The 22028-nt window shown below is 38.6% G+C and overlaps 1 protein-coding gene across 1 annotated transcript in view; it reads right to left on the bottom strand.

Moving 5' to 3' along the window:
* Window positions 1–168: 168 nt before the first annotated feature.
* The window catches only part of mdga2a (MAM domain containing glycosylphosphatidylinositol anchor 2a), a 101352-nt gene continuing 79492 nt past the window's right edge, over window positions 169–22028 (bottom strand). The window contains 7 exon segments of the mRNA XM_051946914.1: window positions 169–6132; window positions 6478–6577; window positions 7388–7518; window positions 7601–7753; window positions 14083–14238; window positions 14681–14701; window positions 18729–18906. Coding sequence (XP_051802874.1) covers window positions 6044–6132; window positions 6478–6577; window positions 7388–7518; window positions 7601–7753; window positions 14083–14238; window positions 14681–14701; window positions 18729–18906 — 828 coding nt within the window. The 3' untranslated portion in view covers window positions 169–6043.

Here is a 22028-nt window from a genome sequence, read left to right as displayed (position 1 = left end):
TCTTCCTCGCTTATAAATCGCTTTCTGGCGCAAAATCATCAAACGTTTTCAGCATCTTCTATCAGATTTAACAGGTTATTTCATACACACAGTTTTTAACCATTAAAAATACTGCTGAGTGTCGAAACTTACCTGTAAGTTTTATAAGAAAACAAGACAGAAACCTGATTAAAAGTTACATTTGCAGTGTATTTATTAATATAATAATAATTAATGATAATAACCAGAATGCAGTGTAGCCGTCAGTCAGTCCCACTGATCTGAGAACGTATTGCAGAGAATAATCACAGTTATAAAAATATCTTCTTCCACAGAGTCGTGTTGGTGGCTTCTTCTTTAAAACTTTACATTTATTTATTTATTCCCCCCAAAAAATAATCCTACAACAGACACACAGAGATCAGAGCTCAGGAAATAAACCGCGACGAGTTTCTCCACTGCAGATGTCGCATTATTTCAAAAAATTTGTTAAATATGTGGTTTTCTAAAACAAAATGGCACCAAAGTCTGCTTTAAAACACGCACGAATCCTCAAAAAGCCGGTACTTTAATAACGGATGTATTTTAAGTATCACTTATCCTGTAACTGCTTAATTGCTGATTAATTATATTTTGTCTTATTTGTCTTATTTTAGTGTAATTTCATTTTCTGTGCTCATATTTGCTGAGTTGTATTTGTTTGTAGATAAAATGTTCTAAATATAAATGCTGTTTCTAATAATAATTAGTAATAATCGTCTAACTTCAGACATTGTTTGTATATTTAAGTGAATTATTAAATCATGTTTCAACAGGACAGTAAAATCTGTCAGATTATTTCAGATTAATTGCATTTTGTTCCTTTCATATCCAGAAAATGGTTCATATTTTTTATTACAGAAGGAAAATGCTTGTACAGATTCAACAGAAATAAAGCTGCATCGTCTGCATACCGGAATAGCCTGTTAGCAAACTTTACATTTACAGTTTTTTAAATTTAATTCTCTATGATTCAGCGGAAAAATTAACTTTGAATCTTTGATTTTTAAGCAGAGTACAAATACAGTAAAAAAGAATGGATTTAGTGTCTGTCTTTCAAGAATTATTCATCTTTAAAGTCATTCTTAGACATCTTTGCTTAGCATTCCTGAGCTTAATGTTCCTGACTGATCTTTCAGTGTTCAGTGAGTTGTGGCTTCATTAAGCTTTAGATTTTTTTTCTCATAAGAAGTAAACGTGTAAATCTGTTTTTACTTTCTTCTCCAGGCTTCAGCGCACATTTAGAATACGTTTGAATCAGCAGAACGGGATTAAATGAGGCTTATTTGTGCTGCAGGATTTTAATCAGCCGGAATCTGGACACTTTTCAAAACATTTGCAAAAAATAAAAAATAAACCCGTAAAGCCAAACGGTGCTTCTCGTGTGGAGTTAATGTGATAACGATGCAGCCGAGGATAAAGTGACACCCAGAGGAGCTGCAGAACAATCAGCTCTTCATCTGCAGCGGAAAAACTCGACGGGAGGAGAGAAGGAATCAACAAAACACCAAAGAGGAGCTACAGATATCAGAGGAATCGCTCCTGGTTTCATCAGAGACAGCGGCTGAGATGGAAATCAGGCCGTTTTACTGCATCAGGAAAGAAAACCGAGAAGAAACGTGTTGTTTTCCAGGGAAAGATAAACCGTGAATCGTATAAAATCGCGTCGCTGCAGCTCCAGATGTCGTCGGCGTGTCGATCGATTCGCTCAGAAACTCGTCGTGTCGCAGGAGCTGCAGAATAATTCTGTTTCATTTTCAGATGTTGTGAAACCACGAGGTTTAAAATGGCAGTTTACGTGGTTTTACCGTGACAGCATGTGTGCCAGCTGAGGTACGGAAGCCCATTCATGCCTAATAACAAGCTACAAAATAAAGCAAATCAAAGATGCTGAAGTTTGAAGAGTCTCTCATTGGTAATAACCATAATAATAACAAGAAATTTGCTTTAAAATGACAGAAATCAGTTATTTTCTGAATAGTCTTTGAAGTGAATCGTGAAAATGAGGAACTAAGCAAAAAATAGGAGGAAATATGTCAAGATTACAAGTGGAAATAAATTATTTTTAAGACAGAATAATGAGAATATCAAATCAGTTTTTATGAAAACAGGTTAGAAATGTTAAATTAAATTATTGTAGCAGAACTCTAAATGAGTCATATTCATGTCAAAATATAGTGACTAAATGACTAAAATTTCTAAACTAAAAACAAGTGAGACATTGGCAGTTTTCTTATCAAAATAATAAACCAACAACATGAGTTAATGACATAATTATGACATTTTAAGACAACATAATGATAAACTTAAGCCAGCTATGATGTATGATGTAAAGAGCTAGCACTTTTTAAATCCTACCATTAAAATAAGACAAAAATAACGATAAAATTAAGACAAAATTATAAAAATAAAGCAGAAATGATTAATTTCTAAACAAAATAATACAACTAAATTAAAATGTGTTTTTTTTTAAATTCATCATGATTATAAATTAAGTCAACATAATGGAATAATAGCTCAAAATTATGACTCATTATTGAGGCCAAAATAATGCATTTAGGTAAAACGTGAATTCAAAATTGTGACTTCTTCAAAGAAAAATTATTTTTAAGACAAAATTTGAGAGTAACTCAAATCTATGACAAATTAAATCAGTAAAACTTTTGAGATTGTCAGTAGATATTTATTCCTTGGCTGCATGATTATGTAACTGTGAAAATTCCAACTTAATACGTGAGCTAAAAAAAGAAGAACGTTATCAAGCCAACTATACTATAGTTAGTAAACGTTAGTACTTTTAAAATAATATTATTAAAGCAAAAAGCACAACCAGTTACTTTTAAGACAAAATAAGGACAAAATGAAACCAAGATTCTAAAAATGTTTGTAAAAATGTGTGATTTCTTCAATCAATATCCTAATTTTTACATCAGAAGTCAGTTAAACTTCATATTTTCTGATTTACTAAAATTCTCAAAGGCTTCATTTGTAACTGAAGGGGAGTAGTTTCATTATTTATCATGTATTTTTATTATTTATTATGCTAACTTGAGAGTTTATGTAAAAAAAATGTAACTTTTTCAATATTTTTTCTCTTCTTGGCACAAATGGGCTTCCATACCTGTATGACGTGAAGGTGATGAATCAGTAAATTTGTCCTACAGGTGTTTCCGTACATGGGAGGAACTAAATGGTGTTTTTGTGCTTTTTGTTCTTCAAACGGTTCCTTTAATAGAAATATTTTCCCAGCGTGACGTTTATCAAACTCTGTTAAAAGACTTTTTTCCCACAAATCCTGGAACTGAAACCGATATGAACTGAACTAAGAGAATAAAGGATGGAGTTTAAAGGACGTTCCCCCCCCCTCGGTCTTTAGGATATCATAGGAACAATAGAAGATTTGATTTTACATTTCGTTTCTCCTTGTCGCTCCAGAAGCTGTTTTAAGGTAACTGATGGTCTCGGAGTTTAAATATTAAAATAGTTCTGACACACCAAACGCTTCAGTTCAAGTCCAGCATCCAGATTCTTAGTCTTTAAACGAATCTGAGAGCTTCAGTCTGTGTCCATGGCTTCTTCTTCTTCTTCTTCTTCATTGATGTTTTTTTTCATTTAAACGCTGTCCAACGATGTTTTCGTCTCAAAACAAAAAGAAAAAAGTAAAAGTAGGAAAGTGTTTCTCTGCATATTCAAACTGCTCGATTTTCCCGCCGGTTCTTCTCGGTTCCTCGGCCCAAAAGTTCTGTTTCCCTCCGAGTCTGAAGGCACTTGATGTCGTGGCAGAGGCCGAACTCTCCTCCTCAGACGGACAGACCTACGTCAAAGTACGTTTAAAATCCGTCCACGTCCCGATACAGTACAGCTGATCTGTGGAGGCAGTGAGGAGGAGGATGGAGGATGGAGGATGAAGGATGGAGGATGGAGGATGAAGGATGGAGGATGGAGGATGGAGGATGAAGGATGGAGGATGAAGGATGGAGGATGGAGGATGGAGGATGGAGGATGGAGGATGAAGGATGGAGGATGGAGGATGGAGGATGAAGGATGGAGGATGGAGGATGGAGGATGGAGGATGGAGGATGGAGGATGAAGGATGGAGGATGGAGGATGAAGGATGGAGGATGGAGGATGGAGGATGGAGGATGGAGGATGGAGGATGGAGGATGAAGGATGGAGGATGGAGGATGGAGGATGAAGGATGGAGGATGGAGGATGGAGGATGGAGGATGGAGGATGGAGGTCGACATTCAAACTGTTTTCTCCTGTTTTATAAACACTCTGAGTCTGAATAGTCAAAGAGTTTTAGTGGAAACTGAAGCTGAAGATGGAAAATCAAAATTAACGTCCTGGTGATGCGTTCAAGGACAGTCGGAGCTGAAGCCAAAACTATGCAAATAAGCAAAAACTGGCATTTTCTGATCAAAATAATGACCAAATTAATCGGAAATATGAGAAAATGTGCTAAGTGACATTTTAAGACAAAATAATGATAAAGTCATACCAGCTGTTATGTATGAAATAAAAAGTTATTACTTTTTAAGTCAGACGAAAATAACATCAAAATGAAGCCAAAATTAAAAAATAAGACAAAAATGACTCATTTCTGAACAGAAATCTGTTCCTTAAAGTCTAATAATTCTAAATTAAGTCGATATTATTGGAAAATAAGTCAAAATGAAAACTTATTATTTATGTCAAAATTATAAATTCAGGTGAAATGATTAAATCAAAAAAATCTAAGCTTGAAATTGTGACTCCTCAAATGAAAATCATCATTTTTAAGACAAACTTTTGAGAAGAAATGAAATGAAATTATTTAAAATTTTGAGATTGTCAATAGAGGGTTTTTCCCAGTGATGTGTTCAGGGACAGCCAGAGCAGCAGGATGTCAGAGTTTCAGAAGAAAGAGTATAAAAAATGTGCAAAAATAAAAAGTCCAATCGAGATAATTGGATTACTTGAACAGTTTTTTGGCCAAAACTGAAAAACTAATTAGTGCTTTTGTCAAGTTTGAGTGTAAAATTACACCATGTTATTTACTTTAAATCTGAAAAACTGAGAATTTTTCAGTTGTTATTATACAGATTTTCCCTGTTTAAAAAAAAAAATCCAGCAGCAAGACGGCAGAAAAACAAACTGTGGAAGAATGAAACCATAACAACTGGAAAAACCATGAAAACAGCAGCAAATATCTGTAAAATAATGATATTTTTCGCATATTTAAATACAGTAAACCTGAATAATTTCATGTTCATCTGCTGTGTTTTTTTTAAATAATAATACAGATTTTTGATGTGCATATTATTTAAACTGTTTTTTGGGGGTCAACGTGTACATTTTTAAAAGAAGTTTGTGGTTTTAAAAGAGATGTTCTCCAATTAAAAACAACAAACTGTAAAAATATGTAAAATAACAGTTAAAAAAATGATCTAATCTGATTATGGGAAAATATATGTTAAAATATTGCATTTTCCTAATTTAATAAAGTAAAAATGGTGTCATTTTACAGAAAAGAACAAATTACTGTTTGTTTCATTACAGCTTAAATAATTTCTCTTTATTAGAAGTTTTTTGGTAATTATCTGTTAAAAACATGTTTTTTACAGTGTATTTTTTATTATAGTGAACCTAAACTTATAGTTTGTTGTTTGACATCAGAGTAAATACTCTGGTAAAAGTAATCTGATTACTGTAGGCTGTAATCTCAGTCCTGGCCTGTAGCTGCTGTTGTTATTTTTAATTTTTCCGGCAGAAAACACTGAAGGTTTGAGTCCTGGAGCTTCAAATGTTACTGAGATGAACCTTTCCACTTCCTTCTTCAACCTGTCAGCCAATCAGCACTCGATCTGCTCATTACATCATCGCTGAACTCCCAGAATCCTTCAGAGAAACAACAAACCTGCAGCTCGGACCGGATCTTTGGTAGTCGAGGGGTTAAAAGTGATGGTGATGATGATGATGATGAAGAGGGAGGGGGAGGGGGAAGAGAGTCAGAGATCGTGGCGTCCTGTAGAGGGGGGCGGGGTCACCTCTGCCGGCCAATCAGAGCCAGACTCAAAGTGATGCAGAGCTGCCATATATGGGGCGACGAGGGCGGGGCGAGCGACCGTAGGTCTGTGTGGAGAGAGAGAGGACACGATCGATCGATTAATCAATCAATCAATCAATCAGTCAATCAATCAGTCAACCAACCAACCAACCAACCAGAGCACTTTATGTTGAATCATGTGACTCAAAATGGCGGCTACTGATTTCCTCTCTGACAGTATGTTGACGAACAAATGTATGGAAGCCCATTTCTGCCAAAAATGCCAAATCAGTATTTTAACTTCTCCTAAGAACATCACAGAACCACGTTTATGGTTTCAAATTAAGTCTTTGATTTAAAAGTATAAATGACATTTTTTCTTTTTTTACTCATTTTCCCCACTGGGGGCGGGACCATGTGCTTTTACTCACTGTTGGGGGGCGGGTCTTTACATTTCCCCTCCTCGATGGTGACGTCATCGATGGCGATGTCTCCTTCGATTCCGGCACCTCGGACACCTTCCATCACCATCTACAGACCGAATACAGGAAAAGGTTTGGTGGGAAACTGACAAGAATAGAGCTTTGATTAAGGTGCAGTGGGAGTGGCCTAAAACAAGGGGTGTGGTTTGTGTCAAAGTGGACGTGGTTTACTGTATGTTTGTGGTACAATCTGCAGTACAGTGGATGTGGTTGGTAGTATAGTTTGTTGTCCGGTGGGTGTGGTTTGTAGTTTAGTTTGTAGTATATTAGGTGTGGTTTGTAGTATAGTAGGTGTGGTTTGTAGTATAGTTTGTAGTATATTAGGTGTGGTTTGTAGTATAGTAGGTGTGGTTTGTAGTATAGTTTGTAGTATATTAGGTGTGGTTTGTAGTATAGTTTGTAGTATATTAGGTGTGGTTTGTAGTATAGTAGGTGTGGTTTGTAGTATAGTTTGTAGTATATTAGGTGTGGTTTGTAGTATAGTTTGTAGTATATTAGGTGTGGTTTGTAGTATAGTAGGTGTGGTTTGTAGTATAGTTTGTAGTATATAGGTGTGGTTTGTAGTATAGTTTGTAGTATATTAGGTGTGGTTTGTAGTATAGTAGGTGTGGTTTGTAGTATAGTTTGTAGTATATAGGTGTGGTTTGTAGTATAGTTTGTAGTATAGTAGGTGTGGTTTGTAGTATAGTTTGTAGTATATAGGTGTGGTTTGTAGTATAGTTTGTAGTATATTAGGTGTGGTTTGTAGTATTGTTTCTACTACAGTGAATGTGGTTTTGTAGTAAACCTTGTTGTTGTAAATGGGTGTGACATTTGGTATAGTGGGCGTGCTCTCATGTCAAGTGGGCGTGTCCCGTACCTGGAAGGCTGTGGTTGGCTGGATGTTGACCTTGGCCTGCCTCCAGCGGTCTCCTTGGTTACCGGTCAGACTCCAGACCGAAGTGTCTGTCACTGTCTGGCCTTTCTGTCGCAGGAAAACGTTCAGCGCTCCTGCAGACAGACAGACAGGTGATCAGCAGGTGTATTGACCACTGCTGGGCTGCGATTGGTCGGCTCCAGGTGCTGTTCTCACCTATGTGCTTCCCGTACATGTGGTAGTAGAAGGAGAAGCAGTAGGACGGCCCGCTGCTGGAGCTCTTAGCGTTCATGTTGAAGGTCGGAGACAGAAGACGAGCTTTGTCTCCGTCCAACCGGGGCCTGGATGTCTCGATGTACATGTAGAACCCTGAGACAACAACAACAACAACAACAACAACAACAACACAGGATCAAAAACAATGACAACAACACAGGGTCAACAACGTTTATTAAACTGTTACTTATTATTGACACATTTGTGTGTTTATATCAGTTTATTGACATTTTTTTTGTTATTTTTCAGCTAATTTATAATTGTGTGCAATGTTATACAGGTTTGTAACATTTGTGCATTAATGTCCAGTTTATTAACAATTTTGTGCATTAATATTCAGGTTTTATACACTTTTGTGGATTAATATCCAGATTATTGACATTTCAGCGCAATAATATCCAGGTTATTAACAAATTTTGTGTTAATATTTTTTTGTTTACATTTTTGTGTTAATATCCAGGTTTTTGATAATTTTGTGTGTTATTATTGAGGCTATTGATAATTTTATGCATTAATATTGAGGTTATTGATAATTTTATGTGTTAATATTCCTTTCTATATTTTCACTGTTAGTTGCTATTAGGGAGTCTCGTTGCTGGTTTTCCTCTGACTGGTTATAGTTGGACTCCTGCTTCAAAATGACGTCTCCAGACTCTTTGTTTTGTCTCTGAATGATACCAAAACATTTAAACACTTGAAGAGACTTTTTGAAGGACTTTCCTTTCCTTCCTGAGCGTCACATTAAACTGGTGCTTTGTCTCCACTTCCTGTTTGGTTTCTCTGTAATCCTCTGTGACAGCAGCGAGCAGCAGTTAGAGGGAATGGAAAATTAAAAAGTGTTTCCAACAGCCAGTGGTGGCGGCGGGGTTTCCCTGCTCGGCTGTGGTTGGACGTTCTGTCCTTTCACCTGGAGGCCGGCTCTGACGGCCAGGTGTTGACAGCCAATCACATCCCATTATTTGGCCTCTTCCTGCCCGGCGGCGGCGGCGGTGACTCAGTCTGAAATCTGCTGCGGTTGTTCCTCTGCAGAACGTCGCCAACGTTCAGCTTTCAACACGTTTACAGGTGAAGCTGACAGCGAGGCTTCATGATCAACACCTCCAGCCCCAACACAGTACCACTGCAGTACTTATATACTTATACTGCACTAGACACAGTTTACTAATGAAGGAAGCTCTGAGTGTGAGAACTGCAGTAAAGTCTGCAGGAGGAGGTCGGGGTGGATGGAGGGCCTGTAAAGCACTAAAGTTCGAGGAAAAGTGGTAACTCTGGTAAATTTTCTGAACTCCAAACATGAGTTTCAACAACTGATTTGTAGGAGTGTCTGTCTGTCCTTATATATTATAGATATATAATACCGGGCTTTGCAAAAGTTCTGTTACACGGTTTCATGATCTTTAGAGACGTTTACATGTCGGAGTGAAAAATTCCATTAAATAAACTGAAAGTTCTACCTTATAGGCAGGTGTCCTTAATACAATTTTTTCTCTCCAGTGAAGTTTTATCAAGATGGAAGTCAAAAGAGTTGAGATATCTGCTCTCCTTCATGCTGGCCACAACCAGTCTGACAGAGCCAAGCAGCTGAACATCAGCCGGATGACCGTCCACAGAGTCGCGGAGAGGCTGAAGAATGGTGAAGATCTTTCAAGTGATCTTTCAAGAATGGTGAAGACCTGAAAGATTTTCACCATGCTTTAGCCTCTCCGCGACTCTGTGGACGGTCATGCGGCTGATGTTCAGCACAAAGGAGAGCAGATATGTCAACTCTTTTGACTTCCATCTTGATACAACTTCACTGGAGAAAAAAATTGTATTAATGACACCTGCCTATAAGGTAGAACTTTCAGTTTATTTAATGGAATTTTTCACTCCGACATGTAAACGTCTCTAAAGATCATGAAACCGTGTAACAGAACTTTTGCAAAGCCCGGTATATAAGTTTCACATTTACTTCATATAATCAGTGTTTGTCTCTTTGCTTTTTCCTTTCTTCAAAAATAAATGACTGAATGAACAACAAACATTAATTTAATCCATTACATGGAGAAGGTGAAAACTTTCTGGATATGAATTTCATCATCAAAGTGTTTCTCACAGCGCAAAACCCTCCCAAAACAAAACAAAAAACAGTCTGATATTTAAACTCCATCTATTTACAATTTTAAGGTAAAATGAGGAAATCTGCTTTTTTAACCAACCCTTTATGAGAAAACTGGAAGACTTGAATTTGGTCCTTGGTCATTTTGTGTGACTACTGGTCATTTTTCTTTGCCTTTGAAGTCATTTTATGGTCATTTTGTGTCTCTGTGTCGTCATTTCAGGATCATTTTGTGGTCATAGTGTTACTACTTCTATTAAAGAGTCCTATTGCTGCTTTTCCTCTGACTGGTGATAGTTGGACTCTTGTTTCAAAATGCCGTCTCCAGACTCTTTGTTTCATCTCTGAACGTCACCGAAACATTGAAACACTTTCAGCCATCAGACTAAAGCTTCTGTATAAACGTCTTGTGACAGTCGGCTCTTCTTAAAGTGAAATTAACAAACAGAACCTTGGACTGTCATCGTTATCTGCAAACCGTTTCAGCTGTGGGATGGATGCTGAAGTTATCTTAATCTAACTAAAGGCGCCGCGGACAGTTTGACGGCTCGCCCACGCCCTCTAACACATCCAGCGTGGAGATAATTCTGTCCGACAGCTGGGGTGTAATGGGGCTGTGAAAGTGGTCCTGACACTGACATGCTGCTGTTTCCTGATAACGTCGCTCCGTCGGAGAGCCACCCAGACATGCCAAACCTCGTTGGGAGATGTGGCAGTTTAGCAGCGTGTTGTCGTGATGAAACGTCCTCATTGGAGGAGGTAGTTGAAGTTTGTTCTGTCTGACTCAATCACATCCAACAGCCTCCCTTCAGCGCTGTCTGGAGAGCAGCTTAACTTCCAAGAGGTCTGAGAGGGTTGGTGTTGGGAATGTTTGATTAACATTTATTGACCCGATCTGATCTGAACCATCCAGTATTTACTATCTGCTGATACCAAGTCCCAATCTGACACCAACACAGCATCACCGGGACAGAAACGGTATTAAAATCAATATGGTGTCCATGCTTGATGGAATTCTACATAACATTATGTGGTGGAGATTCACAGCAAGGTTCCTGAACACGTTCAGAACATGATGGCTGAAGATTCATAGCCATCCACACCTTCACGATTCATCATTAAAGGAATTATAACTGAAGCAGTCTAACACTACATTTACCCTCTAACGCTACATTTACCCTCCAACTCTACATTTACCCTCTAACACTACATTTACCCTCTAACGCTACATTTACCCTCTAACGCTACATTTACCTTCTAATACTACATTTACCCTCTAACTCTACATTTACCGTCTAACACTACATTTACCCTCTAACACTACATTTACCCTCTAACACTACATTTACCCTCTAACTCTACATTTACCGTCTAACACTACATTTACCCTCTAACACTACATTTACCCTCTAACGCTACATTTACCTTCTAATACTACATTTACCCTCCAACTCTACATTTACCCTCTAACTCTACATTTACCGTCTAACGCTACATTTACCCTCTAACGCTACATTTACCCTCCAACTCTACATTTACCCTCTAACGCTACATTTACCCTCTAACGCTACATTTACCCTCTAACACTACATTTACCCTCTAATACTACATTTACCCTCCAACTCTACATTTACCCTCTAACGCTACATTTACCCTCCAACTCTACATTTACCCTCTAACGCTACATTTACCCTCTAACGCTACATTTACCTTCTAATACTACATTTACCCTCCAACTCTACATTTACCCTCTAACTCTACATTTACCGTCTAACGCTACATTTACCCTCCAACTCTACATTTACCCTCTAACACTACATTTACCCTCTAACGCTACATTTACCCTCTAACGCTACATTTACCTTCTAATACTACATTTACCCTCCAACTCTACATTTACCCCTCTACATTTACCCTCTAACACTACATTTACCCTCTAACGCTACATTTACCTTCTAATACTACATTTACCCTCCAACGCTACATTTACCCTCTAACTCTACATTTACCCTCTAACTCTACATTTACCCTCCAACTCTACATTTACCCTCTAACGCTACATTTACCCTCTAATGCTACATTTACCCTCTAATGCTACATTTACCTTCTAATACTACATTTACCTTCTAATACTACATTTACCCTCCAACTCTACATTTACCTTCTAATACTACATTTACCCTCCAACTCTACATTTACCCTCCAACTCTACATTTACCCTCTAACACTACATTTACCCTCTAACACTACATTTACCCTCCAACTCTACATTTACCCTCTAACACTACATTTAAATTACTGTTCCTGAGAAACAAACTTAACGGAAGATCTTGAGCTGCTATAATAAACTGTAGATTTCTGAAAAAGAGACGTTATCCGGATGAACAATGAAGATGTTTAGGATTTGTTTTTCTGCGTATTTTTCAGTTTCTGTTCTAAGCGATTGTGATTCTGACCTGCGACATAAAACACACGACGTCTTCCTGCTCTAACCTCGGCTGGATGCAGGTTTCTTCCGCCTGCTTTCCTTCATTTATTTATTTTTACCACCCTTCTGTTCCCCGAACGCTGCAGACGGTTTAATCCGAAGCTGCAGAGTGTCCATCATGCTGCTCTCATTCAGTCAGCAGGACTCCTCAGGCTGCTGCTGCTTTTATTCCCTCCAATCAGCGACGCTTCGATTCCTGTCGAACGACGTGATTAACAGTCACTTTTAATCCTTGACTCGTCGGAGCTGCGGGCGACAGCAGGAAAACACAAACTGTTTCCTCACATCTCCAAATAAAGCTCGGAGTTCAGACGCTTTCTCCTTTTGGCTTCTGAAGGACACAAACTAAACTCCTCCGGTTTCCAGCTGACGTCTTTATGCAAATCGCACTTTGAAAATCTGAAGTGCAGATCTTGGAAATTAGAAAAAATGTTCTGAGTTTTCCTCCTGGACGAGGTGATAAAAGCAAAAAAGGAACCAGAGTCAGTGAATAAATGATCGGCTCAGGCTTCTTACGAATAAATTAATAATGTGCATAAAAACAGCAAGAAGACGAACCTGCTGATGTTTGTTTACAGCCAGATACAGAACATTTAACCGACTTTACCGGCAGGAAGAACACGTTTTCTAATGAAACTTAACGTCTTATAAAGTTCATATTCTGCTTTTTGGTTCCTCCGTTCCTTCAGCGTGTTATAGACATACTTTTAGGGAATGTAAAAGGTCTGCATAGCTGAGTTTTAGTCATTTAAGTCTCGTTTTTTCTAATTTTCTACAATTTTCCAAGTCATTCTGGATAGGTTTTAGTCAGAGGTGAGCAGTGCGATGTTAGCATGGTTCCTCCGTTCCTTCAGTTTGTATATAGCTGCTTTTCTTTGTATGTGAAAGGTTTCCACAACTTTGTTTGAGTTATTTCGACCAAATTTAAGTGTCTTTTTTAGTCATTTTCAACAGTTTCCCAAGTGTTTCTGCATAGGTTTTTGTCAGAGGTGTGCAGTTAGCATGGTCAATCCATTCCTTCAGCTTGTGACGTAGCTGCTTTGTGGGAATGTAAAAGTTCTGCACAACTGAGTGTGAGTCATTTAAACCAAATTAAAGTCTCTAAAGTCTCATTTGTTGTCATTTTCTACAGTTTTCCAAGTCATTCTGGATTGGTTTTAGTCATAAGTGAGTAGTGCAACGTTAGCATGGTTCCCCTTTTCCTTCATTGTGTTCTGTAGCTGCTTCTTAGTGCACATAGAAGGTTTGCAAAACTACATTTTGTACATTTTTGACAAATGTAAACCATTTTGGACCATTTTTGAGTCATTCTTCTGCAGTATTTGACACATTTTGTATTTGTGCTTTGGATTAATTTAATTTTGGGAAACTTTTAAAATTGTTTTGGACTGTTTTGTTGTCAGAGGTGTGCAGTTAGCAGTTAGCATGGTCAATCCATTCCTTCAGTTTGTTATATCGATACTTTTAGGGAATGTAAAAGGTCTGCAAATGTCTGACCAAATGTAATTCCCTTACGTCTCTTTTTTGGCCATTTTCAACAGGTTCCCAAGCCATTCTGGATCAGTTTCAGTCAGAGGTGAGCAGTGTGATGTTACCTTCAGTTTGTTATAAAGCTGCTTTTCTTTGTATGTGAAAGGTCATTTTGGCCAAATTAGAAGTCTTTTGGGCACTTTTGTGTGTTTTTTGTAAGTTTGTAAGATTTTTTTTGTAAGTGACAAATTCAATTAAAATGGAGCTGACATTTTTAGTGTGTTTATTGTGGTTTCATGTGTGTCCCGTGTGGTTTTGTGCGTGCTTGTTGTGCATTATTGTGTATTATGGCGTGTTATTGTGTACCCTGCTTGGAGCCGGTGTGGTCCGAGCTCGGTCCCGTGTTCGGGGTGTATTTCGTGTCCCGTGTGGCGGCGCTGTGACGAGTCCAGTCGAACTCATCGGTTTTGTCCTGAGAGAACAAACACAACGCCTCGTCCTCGAAGCCACACTGGAACTCCCCTGAACACAAATACACAAATACACGTAAATTAAACAAAACACAGCACAGATTACCGTCACTATCAAACCTCGGCTAAATTATATGACTGATCTGCTGCTTTGTGGTTCAAATATATCAATAAATGTGATGTTTTAAAATATTTGGTGCAGTTTTATCAGGATATTGGTGTATCCTTCCAGACTACAGTCGGGGCTCAAACAGCACAAATGACCAACAGAGTGTAACACAACTGATGTGAATCTGTGTTTCCAGGTCAGCAGCTAGAGGCTTGTTACTTCACTTTTTGCTGCCTCAGTCTCAGTGAACACGTAACGGACAGCTGTTGTGAAAGAGAGTGAAAATCCAGCTGTGATCAGAAAAGCTCATGCAGAAGTGTGCTGTTTAAACCTGGGTGTGTCTAACGGAGCAGAGACTTGCATTACGGTGTGGACGGATACTCACTGAGATGTGGGTTAACAGGAGCTGTGGAAGAACAAAACAACTGAGTCAGATCAACTGTAGCGTGAAACACAAACATTCAGCAGGAGAAGAAGATTCTCATCTGACATGAAAAGAAAACATGAACAGTCTCATTTCAGGAAGGACTTTAACAAATTCATAAAATTTTTGAAACTATAACAGGTGTAGTCATAGTTTACATGTTGAAAAGGGGCTGATTGTTCACATTTTCCATCCAAACTACTTCACAATTAGCACCAACTGTTTTAAGTTCTCACTTTTTAAATCTCTAATGAGTCCTTGTTACATTGTAAAAAGCTTTGAAAAAATAAATAATAAATTACAGTCAAAGTCCAGTAAGTACAGTAAAATAACAGAAATATAACCGTCTAATTAAAAGAAAAGAAGATAAAGACAAAAATACCCACACAAGAACACGCAAACACACAAAATTCACCACACACTCACACACAAACACGTCTACCAGACCAAGAGGGGTCCAGTGTTTCTGCGTATTTTGAGGGGACAGAAGTCAAACAGACATTTTCTTAAGGTTGCTTGTCCTAACATAACTGAAAATATTTAGATACATTTTAAAGTTTTTAAAAATAAAGCCAAGAAGGGACCAACAGCCAAAGCAACAGCAAAGTGGATGTTTTTAAAAACTGTAACTCTAAAGTTTTAAACAGGTCACTTACATAAATATTCTGGAAGTCACTGGATTCCCCTAATTAATTAGTTGTTCTTACAAATCCTTGTCTTGGGTACTTGCTTACACCGATGTCATCCATTTATCAATAACGGTAACATCAGGAACATACATTGTATTTTGATATATATCCATCTACATTTCAATTATTTAAAAAATATAGTTTAAATACTGTATTTTTAAATGGCATTTTTTAATATTTCTACAAACACATACACTTGTATTGTTGTATCTCTGAGGACCAGCGTGTCAGAAGGTCATGTGACCAGCTGAGCTGCGTCAGGTGGAGGCGTTCACCTGCAGTGTTACCGTGATGATGAGGGCGGCGATGCGTTCGCTGACAGCCTGTCAGGTCGCCTCCCACTGTGAGCGTTTGTTTGTCTGATTTCTGTTGTGTTCTTTCATCGTCTCTCTCTGAGATGTTTTCAGGCTCCGTCAGGGTTTTCTGTCTGACAGCTCAACAGTTTGCTTTTCTTTCACACTTTTGTTTTTCATCTTTTTCTTTTCAGACAAATAAAGAGAAGCAGAGCAGCAGCTGGTGTTCAAACAACCAAACAACGCAACGCTGCATGAAACAGACACGTCAACATGACAAAACAGGATGAAATGTTATTTTTAGAGCTAAATCTCACAGCAGAGACATGAAGTTTTAGTCAATGCACCATAAAGCCTGACATATTTACCTGCAATCAGTTTTTAAATTAAAACTCAAATATAAGGAACAGCCTGTGACTCAGAACAACTTCAAACGTGGTGAAAAACTACTAAATTAAGTCTTGCTTGTATTTTATCATTTGTTAACATTGTAGAGAGAAAAGCTAAGAAATATCTTTTTCAAGTTTTTGATTTTAATTTAGCTTCGTACGAAACTAATTTTTCCTCTCTACTCTGTTCATCAGCTGAAAGATGTTTCACCATGCTGAATGTATTATTTTTTATCTGCAGTCTAAAGTTTAGTCTAAATTGTCCAAAAATGATTTGAAATTTATCCAAAATAACATTAAATGATTTACATTACTCAAAAATAGTCAAAAACACTGGGTAACAAAAAAAATTTTTTGAAAAATTGTCTAGAGTTTTTTAACTGATTTAGGAGTAGCGCTTAATCCGAAAATGACATTCGTTTTACTCTATCAGGTCAGGTTTTGAAGCTATACAGATTGGTTGAAAATCTAATTTTTTGCCCAAATCAAATACACCTCTGTGTAGTTAACGGCTGAGTTATGCCAATACTTCTTATCTAAGAATGCTTTATTATTACAAAATACACGTTTGAGGGAGGGCTGCTCAGCGGCATAGTGGTTAGCACTTTCGCCTTGCAGCGAGAAGATCCCTGGTTCGAATCCCGGGGTGGGTCTGGGATCTTTCTGCATGGAGTTTGCATGTTCTCTCTGTGCATGTGTGGGTTTTCTCCAGGCACTCCGGCTTCCTCCCACAGTCCAAAAATATGCTGAGATTAATTGATTACTCTAAATTGTCCGTAGGTGTGAATGTGAGTGTGATTGTGTGTCTGTATATGTAGCCCTGTGACAGACTGGCGACCTGTCCAGGGTGTCCCCTGCCTTCGCTCAAGTCAGCTGGGATAGACTCCAGCACCCCCCGCGACCCTAATGAGGATAAAGCGGTGTATAGAGGATGGATGGACGGACATTTGAGGGATCACTTACTGCTATCAATGAACAGTCTCCAATCTGTGGGGTCATACTTTGGCACCCCTAGCTTGTGCAGGAGACCCACAATGTCTGAACAATGCACCAAATCATTCTCCTCAGAGAAAAAACAGAGGTATTCCTGGTGTCTGTTTCTGTAAAATGTTATGCGCGTACTGTCTGCAAGAAGGTTCTTTTCCTTCAGTCGGGAAGCCAAAAGCTTAGATCACGAACTAGATCATTTAGCTCTATTTGTGTGAAAGGATGTGGAGCATCATCATCAAGAAACACCTGATCCTCTTGATCTTCATGGTCACTAGAGGACTCTCCCTCACTAATATCTGGAAGCTCTCCAAAGACAGGTACTGGGATTTCATCACAGTGAGCTACAGGACGACGTGCTGATTGAAGATCAGGATATGTAAGGCTGCCCCTGTTCTTTCTGTTAATCCCAGTTACATCTACAGCACAGAAGTAGCAGTCAATGACATGGTTTGCTGGTTCTCTCCAAACCATGGGAACTCCAAACTTTAGACAACTCTTCTTGCCCTTTGTCCATTGACGCAGATACTCAGTACATGCTTTGCACACCATATGTGGGGCCCAGGCTTTATCCTGGTCACCAAGCTTTATACCAAAATAGGCATTATAGGCACACTTTATGAAGCTTGTAACAGAGTTCCTGTTAGGTGCCAATGTGTATTCACCACAGATGTAGCAGAATACATCAGGTTGATTTTTGCAAGCTCTTCTGCGAGAAGCCATGGTATTCACCTATGTGCAAAGAATAAAAATAAGTAATTTACTGAAGATATTTCAAGAAACAAAAACTGGGTATCATCCAAAACAATATACGATAGAGATATACACCAAAAATATAGTGATTGTAAGTTGTAGATGCGTAAACAATAAAGCAATCATACGCATATATATAAAGAAAAGGTGAAAAACAACAAATGGTCATAGTTAAAAAAGTTGACCTGATAGAGCAAAACTAATGTTATATTTGAATTCTGCACCCCAAAATTATGTTAAAACAGCTTTAAAACCTCAGACAATTTTTTTGTTGTTGACCAGTGAAATACCTCAAGAACTGTTCAAAATTACATGAAACTTGTTTCAAAATGATTATTTTCTTTGTCTTTTTTAACCGGTTTCATTTAATTTTAGGCACATTTAGAGTTTATTTTTGAGTTTCACAGTTAAAAATTTGAAGTAAAAAATTTTGTCTCTACATATTGTGGATATTTTTCTACCTCTATGTTTCCTCTCTAGACTTTTACACTTTAGAGAAAAAGTGAAGAAATATCCTTTTCAAGTTTTGATTTTAATTTAGCTTCGTATGAAACAAACTTTTTCTGCTCTATTTATCATCAGTAGGAAGATGTTTCACCATGCTGGATGTATCTCCAACAACCTGCTCCTCTGTTCTCTGTTTCTAAGCCATGCTGCATTATTTATCACACTACAGCTTTGTGATTTTTTATTTTGTTTTACATATACTTGCGGTCGGTGCCCCTGGAGTAGGTTGGGTTAAGGCCCAACAAAGGCAGCACTGGGGTTTGAAACAGTAAAAACCTAAACCTGTGTATTTTGGATGTTTTCCTGAACCGATCCGCCCATTTACACCTGTTTTTGTTGGCAGTGTGTTGCTTTAACCTGTTAGATAAACCATCTCTGTGAGTCTGCGTACCGCTGTAGGTGATGATGCGTTCGGTGGCGTCGCCCTCGCCGTAGCGGGTGATGGGTGTGAGGCGGACCAGGTAGGACTCAGGTTTGACCAGCTCCGTCAGGTTGTAGGTCAACAGCTCCCCCTTCTGGATGGTTCCCTCCATTGGAATCTCCTGCTCCCACCAGCGAGACTGACTCATCTGAAGAGCAAAAAAACCCAAAAAACAGCATTTTTAGTCCTCAAACTGACTTCAAGGTGAATTTATTCCATCAGTAAATACATGTAAAGTTTCACACAGAATTTATGACTGATTTTAAAAATGAAGAGAGCTTCTGTAAGTCTGCAGTGTCAATCTGATAAAGTTACACAAAGATCCTCAAAGACAAAAATGTCCATGTAAAACAGCCCACTCTCAAGGGCTATTTAAAAAATAAATCCCATGTCAGTGCTGATTTTCACCACTAAGTGTTCAGAACATGTACTACTTGTCTGATGCTGCATCCTGATATGAACCTGACTTTTTTTCCTCCACCTGCTCTGCCTCTTTTTTCTCTTCTTCTCATCGTTTCCATCACATCAGCACTTCTTCTACTGTTTCTCTGCAGCACACGGGTCTGGATGAATGAAAAGACGGGTCGGTTGCCGTGGCAACAAGCCTCCTCCTCCTCCTCCTCCTCCTCCTCCTGATGAAGCACGATGCTGCAGGAGCCTCAGGTAGACTTCAGGACTCTGCAGATACGCTGCCAGCGGTACAGCAGCAGAGTGAATACTCTGCCTGGTGTTCTCGGTGACATTTCGTCTGTCACTCCGTAAGAAGATTTAGCAAAGCCGAGGTCAGTCGGATTCACCGTTAATCATCAGGTGCAGCTGGAACTACATTTGGAAAATAAAACGGTTTCTTTTGACAGCATATCGAAAGGCAGAAGTTAAATTTGGTTTCTGTTCAAACACATTTGAGCTCCATTAAAAACTACATTTAAATGATTCCGTCACAGACCAGAGGATGGTTCTGGTATCAAATGTTGGTTAAAATGTTTCTTTCATTATCTAGGATTTGTTCTGACCAACCATCTATCACACATGCTGATATAAGCCACGAAAGTTTACCCAGAATGCACTTTTTAAAGGCTTCTCCAGTCAGATATCAGCACAATCCCACCTCTGTGCCCCACTGTCAGGACGATGCATTCACTGTTTTGTCCTCGTCTCCCTTAATCTCTAAACTAAGGTGCTTATCTTCTGTACATAGGAAGTTATGAGGCTCAAAATTGATAAATCTGGACCCACCTCTGTGGACTTTAAGGACCTGGAACTGTGGAAATATTCCCAGGATGAAGGTAGAACTCTGATCCTTAATAAAGTTACTGGAGATGAAGAACCAGATGTTCTGAGGAGTTCAGGGGGTGAAGCTTTTCAGATTTGGTTCGTTTTATATTAAGTGATAGCTGGACATCATAAGAACTAATGGTATCTGCTGAATAAAACATACCAGCAGACTTTAGTCCTCAAAACGACAAATCTTTGACTTCACGGCTGAAAAACTGCAGCAGAGAGACAATTTCCAGACTTTTAGAAATTCAATTAAAGACTTTTTAAGGAAAGTATTTGTGCGACTTTGCAGCGGCTGCAGTTTAATGTGTAAAAGCTCGATGATTCAGCAGCTGACGGCTTCCAGCAGAGCTTCACTCAGACCGAACCGAGAACCTCGACATGAAGCACAGAAAGGCCGAGCGAGGATGTGTCCTATATCTGTCAGAGAGAGCGAGGATTACCTCCAGCTACTGCAATCTGGACAACACACACACACACACACACACACAAACACACAAACACACACACACTGTTCCTCTGCTCTTGTGAGGTCACGCCACATCTGAAGGATAAAAACGGTTTGAAAAAGCAGCCAAAGGAACGTTTGTCTGTTTTTTCCAAACCTGAACCATAAAACTGACCTCTGAAGGTTTCTATCAAAGTGAGGACCACAGAAAACATCTAAACATGTTCCTGGTCCTCACAGATATATACAAACGCACACACACACACACGCACATATACATATATACATCTATGTATATAAATAAAACATATATATATATATATATATATATATATACATACATATATAAATAAATCAAAAAATATACATATACGCACACAGACACACACATATATATGTATGTATGCATATAAGTAATGAAAAAATCTATATATGGACCTTGAGTTTGTTAAATAAATAAATATATATATGTATATGCACGCACACACAAACATATACATAAATTAAAAAAATAATATATATATTTTTTATTTAAATATGTTTAAAAACACTATATATTTATATACGCACATACACACTTTTTAACTACACTCGAGGGGTCCCTTCATTTCTGGAACCGGACCAACATCAGAACAAACCAAACGTCCTCACACACACACACACACACACACACACACACACACACACACACACACACACACACACACACACACACACACACACACACACACACACACACACACACACACACACACACACACACACACACACACACACACACACACAGTTCTTCTCCACTCCTGAGGTCCCGTCACCTCTGGAATCCGACCAGCAGCAGAACAAACCAAATGTCCTCACAGAGACAGCAGCACTGAGCGCGCTCAGTCCAGCTGTGAGTCACGTGACACGCGTCATGTGACGTCCTCGCGGCTCCCAGAGGACACGTGCAGGACGCCGACCGGGATTAAAGTCACTGAGATACAAAATCCAGCTTTCCTGGAATTATCAGCAGCCTGAGATGGAAACCGTCTGACAACCGGCTTCATTCACGCTTAAATCTTATTTATTCTTTTAATATTTCATTAGTTTATCTCTAGAAAACTCAGAAAAATCCACACGTTTGAGTTTTTCAGGTTATTTCTTCTACATTTGTGTCTTTTCAGCAGTTCCATCTTCTTAACCTCCTTTCAGACATGAATATGGAGCACTGCTGCTTCCTCAGGCCGTTGTTCATTCATTAGACTTTTAATGTGTTTATTCATTCAGACTGCAGCAGAAACACTCAGCAGAACGGTGTCAGATGTAAAGTCCTGCCCTGGCTTCCCCCTCATACCGACCTGAAGAAAACCAGCAGGAACGATGGGTGCATCAACATTTCTGTCATATTTGTGTCAGTGTTTACTGAATAAAACATGAATTCCTAACAGATCTATAACCTTCTCCGCCCTGCAGGTCTCTGTGCCACATGCTGTTACGCCATTTTCACAAAGCTGTCCAGCATTTTCACATTATTCCTCTGAACTCTGAGGAGTTTCTGGGCATTT

This window comes from Acanthochromis polyacanthus, chromosome 1 (assembly GCF_021347895.1).
Source record: "Acanthochromis polyacanthus isolate Apoly-LR-REF ecotype Palm Island chromosome 1, KAUST_Apoly_ChrSc, whole genome shotgun sequence".
In the NCBI taxonomy this organism is placed as follows: domain Eukaryota; kingdom Metazoa; phylum Chordata; class Actinopteri; family Pomacentridae; genus Acanthochromis; species Acanthochromis polyacanthus.
This window is presented reverse-complemented; position numbering and strand designations above follow the sequence as displayed.